The 21,598-nt window shown below is 37.1% G+C and overlaps 1 protein-coding gene across 2 annotated transcripts in view; it reads left to right on the forward strand.

Moving 5' to 3' along the window:
• Window positions 1-21,598, forward strand: part of CDH13 (cadherin 13) — a 517,510-nt gene that overhangs the window by 403,621 nt on the left and 92,291 nt on the right. For both annotated transcript variants that reach the window (XM_032990683.2, XM_032990682.2), the window contains exon 8: window positions 13,011-13,151. In XM_032990683.2, coding sequence (XP_032846574.2) covers window positions 13,011-13,151 — 141 coding nt within the window. The remainder of the gene's footprint in view (window positions 1-13,010; window positions 13,152-21,598) is intronic.

Genomic DNA, 21,598 nt, shown 5'->3' on the forward strand with positions numbered 1-21,598 from the left:
TAGTAGATTGTACCTTGGTATTGCTAATAAAACAAATGGCTTAGATATCTATTCTTTATTTTATAGTCAATGTGAAAAGCTTTTGAAGATTGATTTACAGAAAGAAGCTGTATACTGTTCTTGTGCACAGACATAAACTTATGAAAGGAGCAACCTGTAGCAGGTTAACATCCCTTATTGTTCACCAAAAAGCAACTGTAGTACAGTGCAAAATCTGCCCAAGGCACAGACAGACTAAGTTTGAATGTGAAAATAATCCAGAAATCTTGGTTTGGTTGCGAGAAAAGAAAGCCTGTCTTTAGGGGGATGGAGTTGGACCTTTTTTGTTGGTGGATGCTCTTAGAAGATATAGGTAGGATTATGAAAGTTTAGCAAAAATGTAACTTACTAACCAAAGCAGAAAGGGTAGGAATTCCAAATAAGGCATTTAATTATTTTTTATCATGAAAGGAAGATGATAAAAAGATATGTGGGATTAAGTAAGAAAAGAATGAAATTGACTGGAGTAGTTTTAAATGGAAAATTCCATTGTTATGTCTTTCATCAGAAAGTAAATCCTATGGAGGTGTTGATTTTTCACCCCATAGTGTGATAAGCTTTTTGGTAAAACAGCAATAATGTAATTGAAATCCATTTTACATCATTTTCCCTTGGATGATTTAGAATTAGATCAATTTATATTCTGCAGTATAACCCAATGAGAGTATGAATGTAGCCACTAGAATTGTTTTTGTCCACGAGCAAAGCTGGTATCATTTACTGATTCATTACACTCCCAGCAGGGTCCTTTATTTCAAAAGCTACCTGGAATTATTACTGGCAACAGGACACTAAACTCTAAACTAAGATTTGCATAAAAAATTAAAGGAAAAATTATAATAGTGATTAAAAGTAACATTTGATCACTATTTTTATTAGAGTATCACGTTTAAATGGTAAGTGGTTCAAATGGACATGAAGGGGTTTTTTTCCCCTTACAGCTCCAACTTAGAATGTAGCTATTTAACTAGAATATTATGTTCCTGATAATATGCCTGAAATAACAGACAGTGCTTCCATTAATATTTAACAATATAAACATCAGGCAAAGGTTGTACATCTGGAATCATAGAATATGCTTTTTGCATTAGGGTACTAATTTTAGAAATAACCCCTCTCTGCCTAGTCCTGCTGATGTATGGTTGTCATAGCAAGTCAGTAATTGAGTTTTCTGGGCATTTTGACCACTGGTACAAATTTGCAAAGCATATTACACAGCAGAAACACAATTTCCAGCCTGACCTTTATAACATTGCTTTCTGTTGTGGGAATTGGAATGTTTATGGAGGGAAATATAATCTAAGTGCACCTAATTTGTGAGAATGTGATTTCTGACGTTAACCCAGTAAGCTTCATTTTGATTCATTCGATAACAGATTATGTAAAGACTTGGCATTAGGGAGGTATCGTAAAACTTATTATCTTTTATTAGCTAAGCAGAGAATATTGGTTTAGATGATTATAAATGGAAACTCAAGGAAAACTTTAATTTTCAGCTGCTGTGCAAAGATCCTCGAGAAACCTGTTTCCCTGGGATCACTCACAGACCTTAGCGAACAAATGGCCTTGTTCACATTCTTCAGTATAAACCGGGCACAGGAATAATGCTAACCTTTTGTAGATCTAGAGATGCTGTTTAGGGGTAAGGATGAAGCACCTACTTGAAGATTCTGCATCAGGTACTGTCGCATGGCTTATCGGATGGTTGATCCTTGTCTTGTGACTGCCATGCTCTTGTGGTGTCACAGCCTTTGGAACTTTGGGGCTTCTATCAGTTCTTGTCTCTGCTGTTGACTCCTTGCCTGGTCTAGTGTAAGAGGTTGCTGTCACGAGTTAGGTACTGTAAACTCCATAGCTGTCTACTTTATTGTGAATTGTAAGGCTCTTTCTGTGATAGCAGATAGAGTAGACCAGTAGAGATCTGTAGAACAAAATAATTCATGCTGAGGACCTGACATCCATACCGTACACTGCAGTATTTCACTTCAGACAGTTCTAGTCTGGTCCCCCAGACTGAATCACACTGATGGCTGGAAAGAATTAGGTGACATCCAGGGCATATTCTCCAGTTGGATTTCACCTGAAAGAAATCCAGCTGCCACACTCTCAGTGATGCAATCTGGAGCATAGTAGGTGCAAACAATGGGAAAGTTCATTTCAAAAGGTCTTTCCTGGTCACCACTGAAGCAAGTGTGTACACAAACCCTGCATGGGCATGTGGTCAAGCAGCTTCCTCTGGGATCGCTGTTGTCAGCTAGATGGATTTAAATGAATTTGACTGGCCTGAACATCCATCTAGGATTTGTTGTTTGATGAAAAGGTGAAGAAAGGCACTGTGTGCATCTGTGATGTCTTGGAATGGTGAGGTAGATTAGTACAAGTGTTGTATTGGCATCGAGGCAGATCTCAGTGGTATAAACTTGATTAATCTAAATTCAACTCTGGTGAGATGATAGATTGCTTGGTAGTAGCAGATAATAAAATAATCAGCATTAGGTTTCACTTAATTTCGTGCAATACATTCCTTCAAAAATGTGTACTAAGTGCAGTCCTGGAGTACAGAGGTTTATAGTGTCCAGGGTTTAAGCTATGATATTGGCTTGTTGTTTGGTTCAGAGTAGATTTTAAGAGGAAAGAGAGGTGTTGGGAATAAGCTTAGGTAGAACTGCTTCAAATTTTAGCTCTTTTCTCAGAAACACTTCTTGGCACCTTAAGATAAAACTCTAGCATTTTTTTTTTTTAATTTTTTTTTTTAACCCCTGCTTTGGAGATGCCTTTTTCTGAGACACAGTCTGGTGAAAGGCAGTATTTACCTTTCAGATCTGCCTGCTATCCTCCTCCAAATCCTGCAGGGAATGCTTCTGGGTTCTTGAGCCTGATTCAGACTCAAGATGGAGCAAATTCAAGAACTGATAAGCATGCCTGACAGCCTTTTGTTTCTTTACTCAGTGAAGGATTCCTGTGTTTCAGGGCTGCAGTTATAATGTGTGTTTATCAATGAGATCACTGATAACTGACATTGGCTGCTGTCCACACAATTTAGGGAAGCAATTTGTTTCCAGTAAACAGAGGAGAGTGCTGACCAGCTGCATGTTATTGCTTTGGTATGTATATTTATATCATGGATTGATCCCCCTCCCCAATTAGTTAAATGCCTAGAACGTCTCTAGTTTCCAGAGTGTGTGTTGCACAAACACAGGCACAGACACCCTCTTGTGATTACTTATAAACAGGATTTCCCTAATTCTAGTGTGATTTTACCAGCAGCAAGGCAGGAAATATTACCTTTTTCCTCCTGTTTTGAGGAATTTGGGGACTTTTTTCGTCAAAGTGTGTGTTTTAGGACTTTTGGCTCTTGTGCTCTTGATCCACGATGATTTGTAAGGTATCCCCTTGCACTTATTTCTGCTTTGTTTTAAATGTAAATCTATGGGAACCTGCCAGATTTACAGGAGACACAAACATCTTATACTCTGTCATGAAAGCATATATACATATTCATTCATAAACATGGTAAGTTATAGCTTAATAAATGTGTAAATAAACTTGGGTAGCCAATTTAAAGCCAGTGAAGCTGTGCTGATTTATGCTAGGCTAAGGATCTTTTCAGGCTTGAATACTTTGGGGGTTGCTCATGATTTTTTCTCTCTTAAAGTAGCAGCAGAACGCCTTCACTCATCTCTGTGTACTGATCCTTATTATGTGACCTTTGCACCCTTCATATACTTAGGGAGTTCTCTTGGCAGAGGTATTTTAATATTGAGATATTTGAAAAGCTGTCTCTCCTGATAATCATGGTAGGTTACTGTGTTGGAGAAACTTGTCTCTTCTTTTATGTTTTTGGATTTAAATAGACTCATTTCTACCTATGGCGGGGACTAAGAGTGATTCAATAATTTGCAACTAATAATTTATTAGAGCAACTTTGCCCTTCTTTCTTTTCACAAATTGTCTGCAAACAGATTGTGCAGCTCTAATATGTTAATGGCTGAAAATTATTTCAACATTTTTTCAGCAAATATCTTTTGACCTGCAGATTATTTGAATTGCAAATTGTGACTGTTAAAATGAAATATATAATTAACACTGCAAGTAGATCTTATTGGTTATTACAGGAGAACAGTTTTTATGGAAAGATATTGATTTGTTGAAATGAACATTTTTTTACAGAAACAGTGATTTGGGGGGGGGAAAGCTTGGTTCTTCATGTACAAGATGGGTTGAGGGTTCTCTTTGGTGCCAGCACTGTGAGAGGGGAAATGTGGACATTAGGAATATGCAGCACATGGGAAGGTGTGTTAGGGCAGCATGTCACTTTTGTGAAAAGTCAGAGCTGTGAAGAATTGTGGATAATGGAAAGAATGCTCCAACCTGGGCAAGCTTCATGACCAAATTATGTTTGTGTGGAGCAAGTCCAACACACCTCCCTCTGAATTACATGCTTCATCTCCAACAGGGAATGTCTGTGACTACAGGAAGGTATGCAAACTCCAGCAAGCTCTGTGGTAGCAAATTGGACTACCATGTAACACAGATGTTGGAGAGACTTGGATCTAACAAGCACGATTGTATGTGTTCTTTAAACTCAGGACAATCTTTGGAGTGGCATAGCAGTAATGACAGTCTTAGTGACATGTAAACACAAAGATAATTTTTGCATATATCAGGTCATATAGTTGCATATAGACAATAATGTAGTGCTCTTTATTCAGACCTAGTGCTGGGGAGTAGACACTCACTATAGCTATTGTCTGCTGTTGACAGAAGGTTTAGGCGAGATGAGTGTGGTAGTTGTATTCCTGACACCTCTGAGTATGTAATAATAATAGAGTGATTAAATGGTCTAAAACCAGAAAGAGTACTTACGTAATAATTGATGCTTTCACACTAGAATGAAAGGTTTCTGCAGTACTGTTTAATTATGAGGAACAACTGAATTTTTTTCCTGAAAAAAAATGAAATTACATACATTGGTCCAGAAGGAAAGCTGAAACAGCTTGTGCCTTTTTTTTTTTTTTTTTTTTTTTAAATTATGCTTTAATGACATTTGACAGCAAGTATTTTCACTAGAACATTGTGATTGCTATTCAAAATTATTATAGTACATTCTACTTCTAGCACAACAGACATGGAAAATGTTTCTTTTCCCAAACCATGAACATCTAGTGACTAGCTGTTTCAGATCAACATGCCACTCTGTTCCAAACAAATTATACTCAGGGAAATACCTTCTTTGACTGGTAAAAATCGGTGTAGGGGGTACTGACTTTAATGGTGCTATATCTTTTGTACTAATCAAGGATTTTGTTTATAATACTGAATATTTACTCTTTCCCCAGGGCTTATTTTTGGTAGTAGCCTAACTAACAATAATAATTTAAATGGAAATATGTCAGACTAAACGGAGCTTCAATCACAATTCTATCCTAGAAATCAATGTTCTCTACTGAAGGAGAAATTCCTTATTAATAACATTCTCACTGTAAAGATGCTCCCTTAAGTGAAGTTAATGTCTGCACAAATTTGTGGTACTTGTATATAAGAGCTGAAATGTGCATGTTTGTACAGTGAGTGAGCAGTAAATAAATAGTTTTTCTCTTCAGATTTCTAATATTTCTCAAAGGAAAGCTTGTCACACCATTGTAGTTGGCAGCATTCTCCAAAATGATAGAAATTCAATGGCAACTCTAAATCCTAATTTGCGTATCAGTGAAAACTGATAATTTTACACAAAATACTGGAAACATTCACATGGAGTTCCTGTATTTCCATGTAAATTATAACAAACATATCCATGTATATTAGCCCTGTAGTTATGTCAGTATTATGAAGACTTCAAGTTTTGATCCTATACGTCCCATGTGTTAAATAGTTAGAGATTTCCTCTCAATGGGAAACAAATATCTCTGGCCAGGAAACCTATTTACATCAACCACTTTGGAACAATTTCTTTCCTTTTTTGACAGCAACTGCTGAAGGCGAAAATTTAGTCTTCCTTTTGCTTCCAGATATACCTATGAATTGTATGTCTTCTGTGGGTAGTAAATAGATATTGATTTTCTTCATAACAGAAGTATATTATTACAGTGATTAAACTGCAGACCTTCCTTTATGATGTAAAAAATTGGAAATTGGTGAGCTAAAGAGGATTTACGTTACAAAATTGTTTGGGTTTTTGTATTCATCAAACTGCAATTCAAGCTCTGAATGCAAAGCCTCTGTGTACATTGCCCCTTTTACACAGCAGCAATTGGCATTTAAAATAAATGTTGATAATACAATTATAAAAGCATTATGTCTGATGGAGCTGTTAATAGTCACATTGCTTCATTTTTTTTATTCTACATTTGTCAGAATCCTGACAGTATACTCTGGAACAATGTTAGATTCAGTGTTGATATTGTTCCTCAACAAGAACATTGATTATGTCTTAATAGGACATATTCTGTATGTACTATATGCAATTATCATTTTAAATGAACGCAAGCATTTATTTAGCATGAACTCAAATTATTTAAATCCTAAGAATTTTTCTTTCTGGTTAGCAATATGTTATAAAGGCATTAGTAACAACTATGATATGGCAGCACACAACTGATACAATATTATGCATGAAAACATGGTTTATAAACAGAATGATAAATAGGAGTATTAATGCGTTGTTACAATGTTACAGAAAATACTAATATCCATGAAACAGTAAAAAGCTCTCTCTATTGGTAATAAGTATTAAGATAGCCTGAAAGGATACTTAAAGCCCTTACAAGAGTTGAACATTCTCTGTGGTGTTTGCTTCCCAAACGATGTTTGTTTTGATCTGAGCAACTGGGTACTTTATGTAAATTTGGGAATTTCTATTCTCCCCAGGTTTTTTTAGGTGAAGCACTGAAGCACCAAATGAAGTCTTAGGTGTTGTGATACTGTGTTCCCTTTTCTGGACATGCAGTTCATAGGCGTCTTACAATGACTGGAGAGCACTGGGTGAAGACCTAGCTAAATGCACTTAATAGGGAACACAGGAAACACTAAAGAGATGGTTTCTGGAGTCCTGTTGTTTTCCAGACTTTGGTGCCTTCTGCAGCTTGGAGCTAGGTGCTGGTGTGAGGCAGGGATTCACCATCTGAAATCCTTAGCAGGATACTAAAAATCACTTAAAGAGAAACTACAAAATATACTGAGCTAGGTAGCACGCTGCTGATGTCAGTAAATGCAAAAGGGTAAACTGATGTTTGCCAAATTGTTTCATTTTCAAGCCCCCTACATATACTTTAAACACTGGTAGTGAAAACAGTGTTGTGAAGATCTACAAGAAAATATGTTAAACTCCCGTTTAAACATCTTTTGAATTATAGATTAAATAAAAGGCTAAAGTAACCTAAAATTCTCAATTCAGTCCATCTTCATATGTTACAAGGAAGATTAAGCCTTAATCCAAATTCTTCTTAATTTAGCTTCAGCACTGCAAATGGATTTTCAAACACCCCACAGTGAGTCCTCCCAGAAAATATATTATCTCCTGAAAATAACTAGATAGTTATATTGGGAAAAGAGGAAGCATTATTTTAGTAAATAGGCTTCCCAATATACATTGTATCTAACAGACTCTAACAGTGACCAGAATTTAAATTTCCAGCCAGAATGAAGTGCTTTTCATACATGTGCAATCTATATGCCAACTTTATAGATTAGACTTAAACTGCTTCTGGTGCCAATGGCAAAAAGAGGTCTCTGTTACAAGAGTTTTCTCATGCTCTTCTTTCTTGTAAATCTGTTTTGCTTATTCTGCTTTTTTTATTATTCAAATAAAAAGTGTGACCAAAATTTTTAAACTTCAGAAGTTGAGCAAAGCTAGATTTTTTCCTACCTTCTCCCACAACCAAGAGTAAAGTTACCAGGGCCATTGAATCTGTATAAACAATCATTCACTGCTTGGTTATGCTTCTTAAATACAGTTCCAGAATGTGATTTCTGTTCTTCACTTTGGTGCTACTTTTTGTGATCTTTATCAAGCCATCAAGATCTTCAGCCAGCTTAGTCATACAACATGATACATGCACTAGGAAGCACTGAGCTCCTGAGGTCATCTGTGCAGGCAAATACAGAAATGGATTCTCTTCTTTGACTCTATGGAAGTGATGCTCCAAAAATAGACACTTAATTTGAATGTCTAAATATAGACAGATAAAAGCCAGGCCTCAGTGAAAACATTAACTTCCTGAGCGATTACACTAGCTTACTAGATAAACAAACAAGGGGAGTTACATCGATCACACTTCTAAAAGCTTTGGACATGTGAAGTTGCAGAGAAGGAATCTGCTGTTGTAACATTACCAAGGCTCTGAGACACCATGTACATAACTGGAAGTTTATAACATGGACAAGTTTGAAAATACCAGTGGTCACCTAAGGGTTCCTAAACCTTTCTTCTAATCATGCAAGTAGTTCCACTTGTTCCTATCTTACATTTTGAGTCCTACTGTACTGAGGATGCTGTCAATTCCAACTGGATTTAAATGGCACATGAATGCCTTACAGCTTGCAGGTGACAGCCCATGCCAAGACTTGGACCATTACTGCTGGTGGTGTGAAATATTAGCCATGGCTTACTGCTTTTAAGTCACTGATAGTTTTTTATTGTATCTGTAGGAAATACTAGCAGATTAAAGCTCAGCAGAAAACTACCATTATCTGGTTTCATTCAGCACTATCTAAAAGTAATAACTTGGTTTGTTCCACCTGTGTGTATCTGCACCGAACAGTTTATTTCCCTCTGTTGTGATTAGATCCTGCTGGCTTTGTCAGGAATCTGAATTCTGAAAAAGTGCCTTTCTGGCCTCTCGTTGCTTACTAGTGTTGAACCAGTTATGTCCAGGCAGCAGGGGAGTGAATTTTGATAGGAATGTTAACACTAGTGAGAATGGCAGTGGGTGGACCATCAAAGAAAAACACTCAAGACACAGCTCATCTCCTTGGCAAACCAAACAATTTGCCAGTGTCACCCCTGCCATGGCTAAATGACTAGAGTGAAAATTTATTAGGTAAGCAATGGTTCTCCTGCTGCAATTGCATAAGCCCTCTCAACAGTGTTACACTCCACAGTCACAGTTGATAAATAACAAGCCACACAAACAGCAATTAATGTTAATTTATTAAAATCTATTATCCTTTTTAGCTGTAGACCTGCTTTGTTGAGAGTTGTTGCATATTTATATTTCTAACATCTCACTATCCAAATGGTATTAATTGGATTGTTTTTGCAAGTGTGCTTCAGAGCCAGGTCACTGCTCTGAGAAACAGGGGGGTTGGGTTTAGTGACAGGAAGTGTCATGGTGGAACAACAACCCCAAAATGCTACTAATAGTGGGTGCTGTATTTATCCCTAGCCTGCACAGTGGAGCAGGGATGGAGAAGGTGAAGGAAGGATGTTTTTCTCCTTCACTTCCCCACTCCAGGAGCACTCATTTCTCACAAAAGGGAGCAAGTGCAGGGAGAGGCTGCACCGAGGTGAAGGCCAGAGCCCTGTGAAGAGGGAAAAGCCGAGGAATTGCCATGACAGCTTGCACTGCAGCCCCTACCCTGGGGGGTGCCCCCAGGACAGACCCTGGCCCTTTGCAGGGTCATCAGCTGAGGAACGGGGTTAGTAAGAGCACAGGGACCACACTCAGTCCACAGTTTCCCTCTCACCTGTCTCAGGATTTACCAGTAATGTGATAAATCACATGATTCCAAATAATTGCCACTGGTGCCTGAATTAGCTGGACTAGAAGTATGAGAAATGCTAAAAAGTCCTTTACACGCAGTCTCATAGTGTAAGGAGAGCGTCTGATGGGAACATGCCTCTGCTCTCGGGTTTGGATCTGTTAGGAGTTGCTTTCTCTAACAAAGCAAATATTTGGTGACAGAACTAGATGTAGAAAGTGCCGCATAGCAGGGAAGTGTGAAGTATTCATAATGATATGAAATACTACTCAAAATTCAATGTTTTTCACATTCCGTTGCGAGCTTAAACATTGGACTCCTGTCACAGAAATTTCTGCTGCAGTAGACACAATTTCTAACATAAATGGGCTTGCTTTCAATAGAAAATGGGACAGTTTTCAAAGGAAAAAAGGCCAATTTGTGAGTAAAAATGGGCCTCTTTCTGAGCAGAGAGTCTTACAAACATCAAGTGATAAATGGCTTTGCATGATTTCCATACAATAATAACAACTTCCTAATCAAAATAATGAAAAAGTTGCAGCTAGGGGAGTGGAGAGAAGCTCTGTTTGGATTTTAATACATTGGATACATTTTGGAAAATAAATATATGAAAACTGTAAATTTTGTTCAGCTCTGTAATCTGAATTTGTGTTGGAGACATGTCAGTAATATTTCTTTGCATATATTTATATAATGTTATAAATCTAAATCCTGTTCTGGGTTTGCTGCCTTCTGAGATTAATTTCATGGAATAATGTTGGAAGACTTAATGAAAAACATTTCTTAGGATCCCCTATGTGGCAGTGGCATCTGATTTTTCTGGTAGTCCATATGTTTTTAGAACTAAATATGTCTTCTATCTTGACTCATTGATTTTACATCCAAATATATTACTTCATAATAGCTGCTCTGATGAGCCACTGATAGGGTTGCTTCTCTCATGGCATAAAAAAGCTTCAAGATCTAAGTACTAAAGAGTGGGATCTCCTCCTTACACATGCTTCAAGAAAGGTGTGATGTACCCAGGAAAACGCATAATGCAAAATGTACTATTTAGCAAATGCTTTCAAATCACTTAGCTACAGAGACAGGTGCGTAACCCGAGAGGTTGTTTTGCTAAATGAGGGGTGAGAAATAAGTCTCTTAAAATTTTAAATGGTGAGATACAGGCGGGGGGATGAATGGGTTGTGAGCAACCCTGCAGTGAAGGTCTTGGGGGTGTTGGTGGATGAAGTACTGGACGTGAGCCAGCAACGTGCGCTCACAGCCCAGAAAGCCAACTGTCTCCTGGGCTGCATCAAGAGAAGTGTGGCCAGCAGGCTGAGGGAGGGGATTCTCCCCCTCTGCTCGCTCTGGTCATGACCCCACCTCTGGAGTACTGTATCCAGTTGTGGGGTCCTCAGTACACGAAAGCCATGGACCTATTCAAGCAGGTCCAGAGGAGGGACACAAAGATGATCAGAGGGATGGAATAGCTCTCCTGTGGGGAAAGGCTGAGAGAGTTGGAGGTAATCAGCCTGGAGGAGAGAAGGCTCTAGGGAGACATTATAGCAGCCTTTCAGTACTTAGAGGGGGCTTAAGGTGGGGACAGACGTTTTAATAAAGGCTGTTGTGATAGGACAAGGGGCACTGGTTTTAAACTAAAAGAGGGTAGATTCAGACTAGATACAAGGAAGAAGTTTTTTTACAGTAAGGGTGGTGAAACACTGGAAGAGGTGGTAGATGCCCCATCCCTGGAAACATTCAAAGTCAGGTTGGATGGGGCTCTGAGCAACCTGATCGAGTTGAAGATAGCCCTGCTCATTGCAGGGGAGTTGGACTGGGTGACTATTAAAGGTCTCTTCCAACCCAAACCATTATGTGATTCTGTGTTCTCTGCCCTACTTCAGCCTCCTTCATTCTTCTTTATAAAGCAGCGTCTGTGTGGTAAACAGAGGTCACGGTGTTGCTATATGGAGTTTCACACCAGTTGTCTCCCTGCATGTTAATACTCTGGAAAAATGTTATATAAAGGACATAGGATGAGTGATGTCAAAGATATGTACCCTTGGTTCTTGTAAACACAGCTGGCTGATAGAGCTGGTCTGAGATTAAAAGAGCCTTCTAGCAGTGGTGCCCTAGCCACTCTTTCAGACATCATTATGTTGCTTTGCCTCCAAGATCCAGACTTATTTTTCAAAGGTTTTCAAAAACATTCCTGAGTACATATGATATTCTTACCATATCGTATAGCTTTAAAGGTGACTGCAGCACTTTTCCATCTGTGTCCTCCACTGATGATGCAGCACATATGGTCTTCAGGCAGATGGTTCCATAGAAGGCAGCCGTACAAATGGGGAGAATGCTCATTTTAATTAGGTGCCCAGTCTTGTCTCCAGTGAAATCCATGTCAAAATTCTCTGAGTTCTGTGGGAGCAGGTATTGATGCTGATAATAGCTCCCTTTAATGGGATGCACTACTACCCCGTTGCTTTCATGCCTGAGGTGAATTAGAAATGCTGTTGCATTCCCATTGCAGAACAGTGGCCACATTTTTTTTTTTTCCAAGTTATAGCTGTCTTTTGGGAGAGGGAAATTAAGGATGGCTTTTGCTACAGACCTATGCTGTCTGGTTGTACAATAGGTAGGCAGTCAGATAAGTAACAATGACATAGGAATTGAATATTATATATGTAAATCATTCTTGTCACTATACACTGCGCTTGTTACTATTGCTTTGCACAATAACTGGCAGTCGTTGCCCATTTTAGAATCTACTTTCTTGTTGCTTACAGTGAAGCAAACCTAGATTACCATTCTAGATGTTAATACACAGAATTAATGTGATTTAATAAAATAAAGTGAATTTATATGTAGATTGTGACATCAGTATTTATTTATGTGTGCATCATAACACTGATGAAGCAAGCTGCTAAATATTGGTGCACTGAAGTGAGAGCTTACTCTTAAAGAGCAGGTATATTTTAATTTCTTTCCTTGTTCCTCATCTCCTTAAATAACAGGATAGATTATCTATTGTTTACCAACATTCACTGGTATTCCTTCATACTACATTCCAAATAAGGTTTCCATTGTAGCAGCCCAAGCTCATAGAAAGGTGTGCTTGTGTTTTAGTAAAATACTGTGGTAACAGATCTGTTTCTATGTTCTGTTTTATCAGGCCAAATTAATTTCAAATTTTTCTATTTATTATTTTAATATGAATTAAAACAAGTCTGTAATATGTTGTGGTGGGTTTTTTTTAACTTTTCCTTTTTTGTTATTTTTTTCAGACTATGGAAACCCCGAAATACGAGCTAGTTATAGAAGCTAAGGATATGGGTGGTCTTGATGTGGGACTAACTGGCACAGCAACTGCCACTATTCTTATTGATGACAAAAATGACCATCCACCAGAATTTACCAAGAAGGAGGTAAGAGTTTGCCATCTGTGTTCTACAAAATGGTCCATGTAATTGTAATTAGCTTGTTTCTAAATATAAAAATATTCCTTAATGGAAGAAAATATTTAAAGACATCTTTTTAACTCAGTGTGACAAACTTTTCAGAAGCTGCTCTTTTCTTATTTTAGATTAATACATATTTATGCATCATTTCTAAAACAAAATGCAACCACAAGATAAAAATTTGTCAGGAGATATCGTTCAGAGGTTGGCTAGCAGGATGAAAACTTGTGAACTAAGTTTGCTAGTGGTACCTTCCTCTTTTTGCTCCTATGGGGGGAAAATAGAGAATTCCCTCTTGCCTACATTCTAGCTTAGGGCTTTTAATTGTCAGGAACATAGATGAAAGCAACATGTTTTGTCCTGGCTTCAGTACTTCACCTGTGAGAAAGCTAGTGTTGAGAGTTCTGTAATAAAAGCTCTAGTTCTAAAAGCTTTAAATCTAACCCACAGGTGGAATTTGCAAGGAAAGGGTTTTTTTCCCTGCAAATTGAAGTCCACTGAAGACTGCTGAAAAGTCTGAAAAAACCCCAAACCAAAAGATATTCACTGCCTGCAGGAGAGTGTAATACTGCTACAGCAAAGTTTCTGGTTTCAGGCAAAACAACTACCAAATTTCCTGTTCTTCTCATACTGCTCCCTTCCCTCCCCTACATATTAATCTGATTTTTTTTTTTTTTTTTCCTCTGGTATGTGGAGAGAATTAGAGAGTGTCAGAAGTTTTACCTAATAACTGCTAGTTTGGATTTTTCTGTAAAAGTTTCCTTAGGCTCTGCATATTTTAAGGAATATTCCCAAAAGCTGAGAAGTAAGCATGAGGGATGCTGATTTTAAGGTAATTTTAGAAGAAGAAAAGAAAAGCCTATCTCTATAGAAGTCTTGGTTTTCTTCTTAAGGTATATTTTCACCTTTTTTAATTTTTTTTTTCTCATCCAATTTTAGCAATATGACAACAGATTATTTTGAAACAAATTACTATAATTTTACTTGAATAATTATTTCTTTTATAAATGCAAACTGGATAATTGGATTAAAAAAGGATGAAGAAGTTTTTTTGAAAAAAGGGAAGAAAAAATAAGAAACAGTGACAATTTTACCAACAGAAATATTATTTAACTTGAAGATTTCTTCTTTTGAAGAAATGTTTCTGTCTATCTTTCAATGGAATTTGTTTTAAGAAATCTTTCTATATTTATACGTCCTGTTTGACTTAATAGATTGGCAGTTTGGACAAGCATGTAAAAAAGCTTGGGTTCCGGCTTAGCCCCAAATGTTCTGCTAGACAGTGTCTATTTCTGTGGGAATTCAGAAAAGTTTATAAATTCGGTTCATTCAGTGATAGTTAAAGGTACTCTGTACCCTTGAAAGTCTGGTGGTTTCAATGTAGAAATAAAATAGCAGATGTGAAGAGACAGCATTATGTAGCTTTCTTTGAAAAGTCCAGTCTTAAAACTTTTTCTTGCACTTTATATGACATACAAATTTTCTCATAGAGACATGTCTTTTTTTTACTACATTGTGACATGGTTTTGAACCTTTCACTATTTAGAGATGTTAATGACCTCAGAAATCTTCTCTCTGCCTTGCTAAGTGATATTCTTATTCCGTGAATAAGGCAGGAAAAATCAGTCTTTAGACGTATGGTGTCAGACCCCTCTAGATACACATGCTCTATTTTAAAATAAGTAGTGTAAGAGGAGGGAGGGTGTCTATTAATAGATCTAATGCCACTTTATTTGGCTTACTGCTTAAAGTACTCAGTTATTGTATTTAAATACCAGTCACATACCACATGCTGCAATACTATTGATTTGTAGAAGACTTGAAAGAAAAAGACATATTCTGCAAGATAACTTTTGAAGTAGGAAGCTCAAATTCAGTAAATCTGAAGGTTTGATTTCAGAGTGCATCTTCTTTTATTTACTTTGCAACTGCTTTCTTTAGGATTGGGTTCTTATGGTATTGACATGCTTTGCCAGCTGTCTTCCTTCTCTTTGAAGATACTTTTTCTCAATGTGTTTTTCACTTTTATGAAACAAATGCTTATTTACTGACCTGAGTTTTCTTCTGACAGTATAATTTCTACCTAAAATAGCTCTCCCTTTATTAGTCATAAGCCAAGTTTTCCATGTCTTCTCTGCATCTGTAAGCAGAAGAGCCAAATTAATTCCTGATCTGACAGTGAAGTCTTTCAGTGAAGTTATGAGAGCTGGATTTGTTCAAAAGTCTGGACAGTGTATAAGTGCAACACAAGGTACCTCGGACTATGCACTAAATTGTGTCTTGCAGAATGTATTGTTTTTATATATATATATATTCTTACTAAAGATATACATGATTTCAATAGTATTAATGCCAAGACAGACATCTTTTCACAGCTTTCTTCAAAGTTGAAAATTTCGTTGTTTCTTTATATTTCTACTTTCAAGAAGTCTTGTATTTCTTAACAGATATTTCTTTGATTCTTCAGTGCAAGGCAATCTCAGCCATGCATGAGCATGTCTCTATCCATTGAAGATGAGTTTTATCTTTTGACACTTGACCAATCTCTTTTTTTTTTTCTCTAGAAACAAGTTTATGGATCTACCCCTAAGCAATGATACACTTCTGTGTACTCCTATTAATATATTTATTCCATGAAGGTAGTGTCCTTACATACCTATTCAAAGTGTTCATTAAACAGCTTTATTTGAAGTTTTCAGAAAGGTCTAAATGCTCCTTTGTTGCTGTATCCAGTTTTGCAGTCGCCTCTACAGGGTTTATGTAGATCTTGTTGGAAGAGGGGTTACTTGTGAACCCGTTCTTCCATCTGCTATTTTTTCCCCTGTGTACCACACCCATGTCTTTATGATGCAGTTGTGACCTTTGTGCTTAAGGAAAAATTCATTGATAGTGTGTCAGGGGATAATCACAGAAGCAGCTGAGCAACCCGGCTGTGATCCAACACATCACTTCCATTAACTTCTGAAGAATAGTTTAAGCCCTTGAGGTTATAAGTATGTGTCAGGTACTTTGATGAGTTAATGTATGAGACGCTGCTTTGTGGGATTCAGCCCAGTTAATTATTTTGTTACTGCCCCGTCACTCTACACACCTACAAAATATCTGCTTTGTTCTATTTCACATATATACTTATCCTTACTGCTTGTAATAGGCTCTGAGCAGTGTAAAAATCCATTCAGCTATGCAAACGGTACCCTGTTCCCTCCAGGGGTTTAAATAATTTCATCTTTAATGCCTAAAAGAGCAATGTTTTAAGAGCTCCTCCAAAAATCTCAGGTGAGGTAACTAGGTCTACCTTTTAAAAGGTCACAATGGCTGGAGTATTGTGCCAGATTTAAATTATAGAGAATGAAAATATAGATACCTGTGAAGTTAGTGGACCTTCTTCAGGAAGTTTTTAAAATTTACAGCCCTATTCCTATAATATGAAAGAGTTTCTAAATTAATTTTGTGAATTATTACTGGATACAGCATGTATTTTGTATCACAAAGAGCAATTTGGCATTTCCTTTCCAGCAAGTTAAGGCCTTAGACTCAACTTTTATTCAGCAGAAAGGGATTACTTATGTGAAATTAAGAAATGAAGCAAAGAAAGGAGAAGGACAGGAATTGATCATTCTGGAAAATCTGATACCTGGTTTATGTACTGCAGGATATTCAAACTGTGTGGAAATGAATGAACGCTAATGGTGTTGAGTATTTTTTTTTTATATATAGCTTATACATTAAGAGAAATTAGAATTATTTTATTGTGTTACTTTAACAAATGGTGACAGATCACAGCAGTGTTACATGCCTGCAAAACAGTGATTTTAGTCTATAGTTAATGACACTGTGGTTGAAGTGTGATGGAAAATTAGCAGTGTAGCACCTGCTGGAAGCCACAAGCTGGCAAATACTTCTCCTGTATCTGTTCCTGTATTCATGAATCTGCCCAGATCTTCCTTAAGACCAAGTGGAGGAAAAAACATTGTGTCAACATGACAACCATATGGATTTAACCCCTTCCTGCCTATTCTTCCTCCTTCAAAAAAAGTAGTCTACTTCTAGTCTTATACCATTCCTGAATGCAGAGTATATGCTCAAAAAAGGGATTCCACTAATTATATTTGCCTCCTTCTTCTGGCTTCTGTCCTAATTTTTTTAAAGTATTTGTTCCCAAGGAGGAAGCTTCCATTGCTGCTCTTCAGTAATACATTATTTTTCCTTAATATCTGATATATTGCCTTTCCTTGGTAAATGCTATCAGGCACTTGAGAGAAGAATGCGGTGATGTGCCTTAAGGGGATGATTTTTCTACAGCCCACCTAGTTTTCACATCTTTCCTTCACCACAGATTTGGGACAGCAGCATATCACTAGTCATACATTGAAAGTAGTGGGACTTGACAAAGTGCTCTCACATGCACATAAGAGAGACTTCATTTGACCAGGGAACAATCTCGTTCTTGAGGCAGTTCCTTTTTCTGCCACTTCCATCCTCACCTTCAATTTCATCCAGTTCTGGGACAAAGAAATGTGATATAGAAAGTATTCTGTCATATCAGGGAGAGTAAGATTTGGAAAAATATTTTCCCTACTTTAGATTTTTTGAATGTATGTTCTTAGAAATTAATTTTCCAGTAAAGAAACTTGCCTCCTGTGAACAGAATAAAATTTGTGCAATTCGACAAAACATCACCGCAGCGAAATTTGAGATATACTAGTGCTGCAAGTCTTAAGTGATAAACATGATCTGTTCACGTTTTGAATACCTACTGATAAATGGTTTATAAAAGAGTAATAAATGACTAATGTGTGCTTTAATAAATGATTCATCAATTCCTATAGAGACCTGTAAGTGAATAGGTTGCTTGTCACCATGATTTATGATGACTTCCAGCACTGTCTTCTGATTCAGTTTTGCTATGCACTGGGGTAAAGCAGCCCCTGGAGTACAATATGTATCTCCGTCTGCTCATGGTTCAAAGAGGATAGAAGACTTTCAGAGTACCATCTGGAGAGATTTATTTTTCAGCTCAGGCTGTTGAGAAACAAGCTTGTAGGTTTGAGAGTCCCTGTCTTGATTCTTGGTATTGACAAAATCATATTGAGGACTAAATACTGAGCTAAGAAAACTTTTAAGGTTCCCTCTGGCTCTCTTTTTTTACAAAAATTTCTCTCTTAGACATGATGTTATTATTTTCCATGCTAGACATACCTTACTGACAAAGACCAGATCTGTCCATTCGGTTTGCACATTTAAAGACAACAAATCCTACCTCCCCTTCTGTGATATGAAAGTCAACTCCAGTCCTTCTGTCTTGTCTTACAGTGAAAATGTTGACCTTTGAGACTCCTAATTAATCTTATTCCTTTCTCTGTGGGTCTTGCCTGTGATCTGGACCCTACCTTTGGACAGTAACAATTCTGTTAATGGTAGATGATTCCCCTGCAACTCCCTTCTCTAGACCTTTATATCTGATTTGGAGAAATCACTAGTGAGGACCATAGTTGTGTGCAAAAATGAGTAAGACGGTACTGTCCTTTGACTTACATACAGTTCACGAGCATAGCCAGCCCTCTTTTACTCTCCTGTTAGGAGGGAAGTCAGTGTGTAAACCAGACTGAACAGAGGAAAAGACTAGCAGGAGCTGCCAGCGTGGCTCAACAAGGTGGTGAGAACAAACTGAGTTATTTTTTTCCCAGTTTTCCTACCATTCTCTCATGCTAGATGTTAGAAGGCCAGACTACTGAGCTGATGTACTTGAGCAGCAACAAGCAGATCTGAACAGATGAGAAGCCATTGCCAGGCTAATAGTTAAGAAATAGATCTGTACTATGGCCTAAATGTTATGGGAGCCAGTCTTAAATTCTAGCAGCCTGTTCAAATTGGAGTAAACTGTCTCCAGTACTGCTTTGCCACTTTTTGTGGAATGGATAAAACAATTCTAGCAAAATCACATGAACAAAATGCATATTGGAATTTCCATTTGGCTCCCATTTTTGGACCGTGAGACAATTTACATGCAGAGAAAGCAGAATTCGTACAGAAACTCAACAAAGCAGGACAAAGTCTCTACAGCTGTTAGTAAACTTTGGCATAAAGAGCTTCGTGATGGCTAGAAATCATCGTAGATTAGCTCTTTGGCCATCCTTGTTTTTTCTAGAGCTGTAAATACAGCTAGAAATTCTCCTGGAGCATATATTACCCTTCAGAAATCTCCTACACTAGACAAATATTTGCACTGACCTTTTCACTCATCTTTACTTCCATTTCATACTCCTGTGGCAGTTCACTAACACACTTGACATGTCTGAAGACCCAGGTGCCCAAAAGCCTCCTTGAAAACAAATCAAAGACTTTACTCGGTATATTTTTCACATGTGAAAGGCAAAATTCAAATATAATTTCTCTGGACATGGCAAATAGAGTAAATGGGATCAAGGCAGGATTGCTATTCCTATGTCATCCTTGTCAGGCACCTGTCTCGTCTGTTCTTAAAACATCCAGCGATCAAAAATCAAAAGGCTCTTGAGTCTGTTCCTGTACAAATCTTAACAATGAAAATTTCTGCAAAGCCTGATCGGAATTTCTTTTGCTAGAACTTAAAATCATTACATATTTATGGAGAACAGATTATGCCCCTAATAATTTTTTAATTATTGTATAATCAGGACCATGCATGAAGAAGACAACTTCAAAACTCAAGATACATTGTCTATTTCTTAAAATAAATAAATAACTATTGTGTTAAACCTGACATACTCATGTTTTTTTCCCACAAATATTAACCTAGCAGTTTTGGTGAAAAGCTGTCCAATAAGTGACTTGTGTTTTTTAACGTTTAAGCTGAGACAAAGATGTAGATGTGTATGTTTCTACTAGAGTCCATTTGCAAGGTATCTATTAATATAGTTTAGAGAGTATCTATTAGTCAACTGAAAAGCTATTTATTAAATACATGTAAAAAACCACAAACATCTAAATGATAATAAATATTTTCTAAATGAAGACCGTGAGCATTTTGTTCTCACTGCAAAAATAACAAATATTTGAAATTTTCAGTAAAGTTCTATTAACTGTACCATTTCTTCATGGTTAATAATTGGCCACTACTCTCAGTTGTGTTAAATTCCAAGGCTTTCAGAGATTTATTAGTTATAAGCTGCAGAACAGATTTTCAGAATCACACAAGCAGTTTGGGAATCTAAGTATCTAAATAACATAGGTATTTAGACCTCTCTTTTTTTTTTTTTTTTTTTCTGAAATAATTTTAGATGTCAAAGATAAAAAAGAAGAGCTTATTAGACTTAACAAATAGGTGAAAAGGCATCTAATTCCCACTGGAGTTTAAAAAGCTGGTTTTAGGAGCATAGATTTCTTTGGTTCTCAGTGCAAGTAGGATCCCGAATATCTATCTCCTAAACATAACCACTTTCCAATAACTTGGAAAAATGCCTGTGATTGAGAATGTTTGTTAATATTTCAGAGTTGTGTTGTGCTGGTACCAAACAAAGGACATCCGGAAGACTTATTTAAACAATCTGGCTATCTGGATAATGAAATTACCTTTTTGTTATTTTTTTTTCTTCTTCAATATTGTGAGTCAGTTCTTATCAGAATAAGCTGGTTTGAGGTTACTCATGTGATGAGAAATGCTCAGCACCACTCAGGATTGAATTACCAATGACCTTAAAAACAAATGCTCTGCTGTAGCATTACAAGTAGGGATAGAATAATTTTAGAGAGAGAAAGAAAAACAAATACACTTATTCTGTGCATTCACTGAAATAGAGGACTGTTTAGCAAAAAACTAGGGCTTGGAAGACCAGTGTTTCCTGTACTCATCCAGATTCATACTGTGTGCGTAATAATTTGTATTCATATGGCTTTCAGCAAGCTATCTGCATAACCAGTGTAAGCACTTTGTTCAAGAACTTTTGCAAAATATGTTTAACACTGAGTCCATCCACTTATCACATAATTAGAGCTGGATACACTGCATAGCAGTAGGCAGCAGACTTCTGCATTTATCTTTGCTTGTGAGGGGTGAGTTCATTGCTTTGTTTCTCTCCACCAAGGTCATGAAATACATGAAGTTGTCTATTTAATCTCCAGATAAACACATTTCAGTGGTGCATAAAACAACAGAGTGCCTGCTTTATAATATGAAAGCAGCTGAGAAACACTTGTATAAGTACAGAAAAGGTTCTATGAATAGAAATGATCATTCAAACAGTGTGAAATTGGGGAGGAACACAAAGGCACTTCACTGCTTCTCCAGATCTGATTTTTTTCTCAGCATTCTTCCTCTCTGAGTCAGCTCATATAATAAACTTGTATTTCTGCCAGTCCTTTTCTCTTTTCTCATTTTCTGTGTTCCTTTCCTGCCCTTTGTTTAGTTTCCTTGATTTGTTATGATCAGCTGATCT

This window comes from Tyto alba, unplaced genomic scaffold (assembly GCF_018691265.1).
Source record: "Tyto alba isolate M040663 unplaced genomic scaffold, T.alba_DEE_v4.0 Super-Scaffold_26, whole genome shotgun sequence".
Taxonomy (NCBI): Eukaryota; Metazoa; Chordata; class Aves; order Strigiformes; family Tytonidae; genus Tyto; species Tyto alba.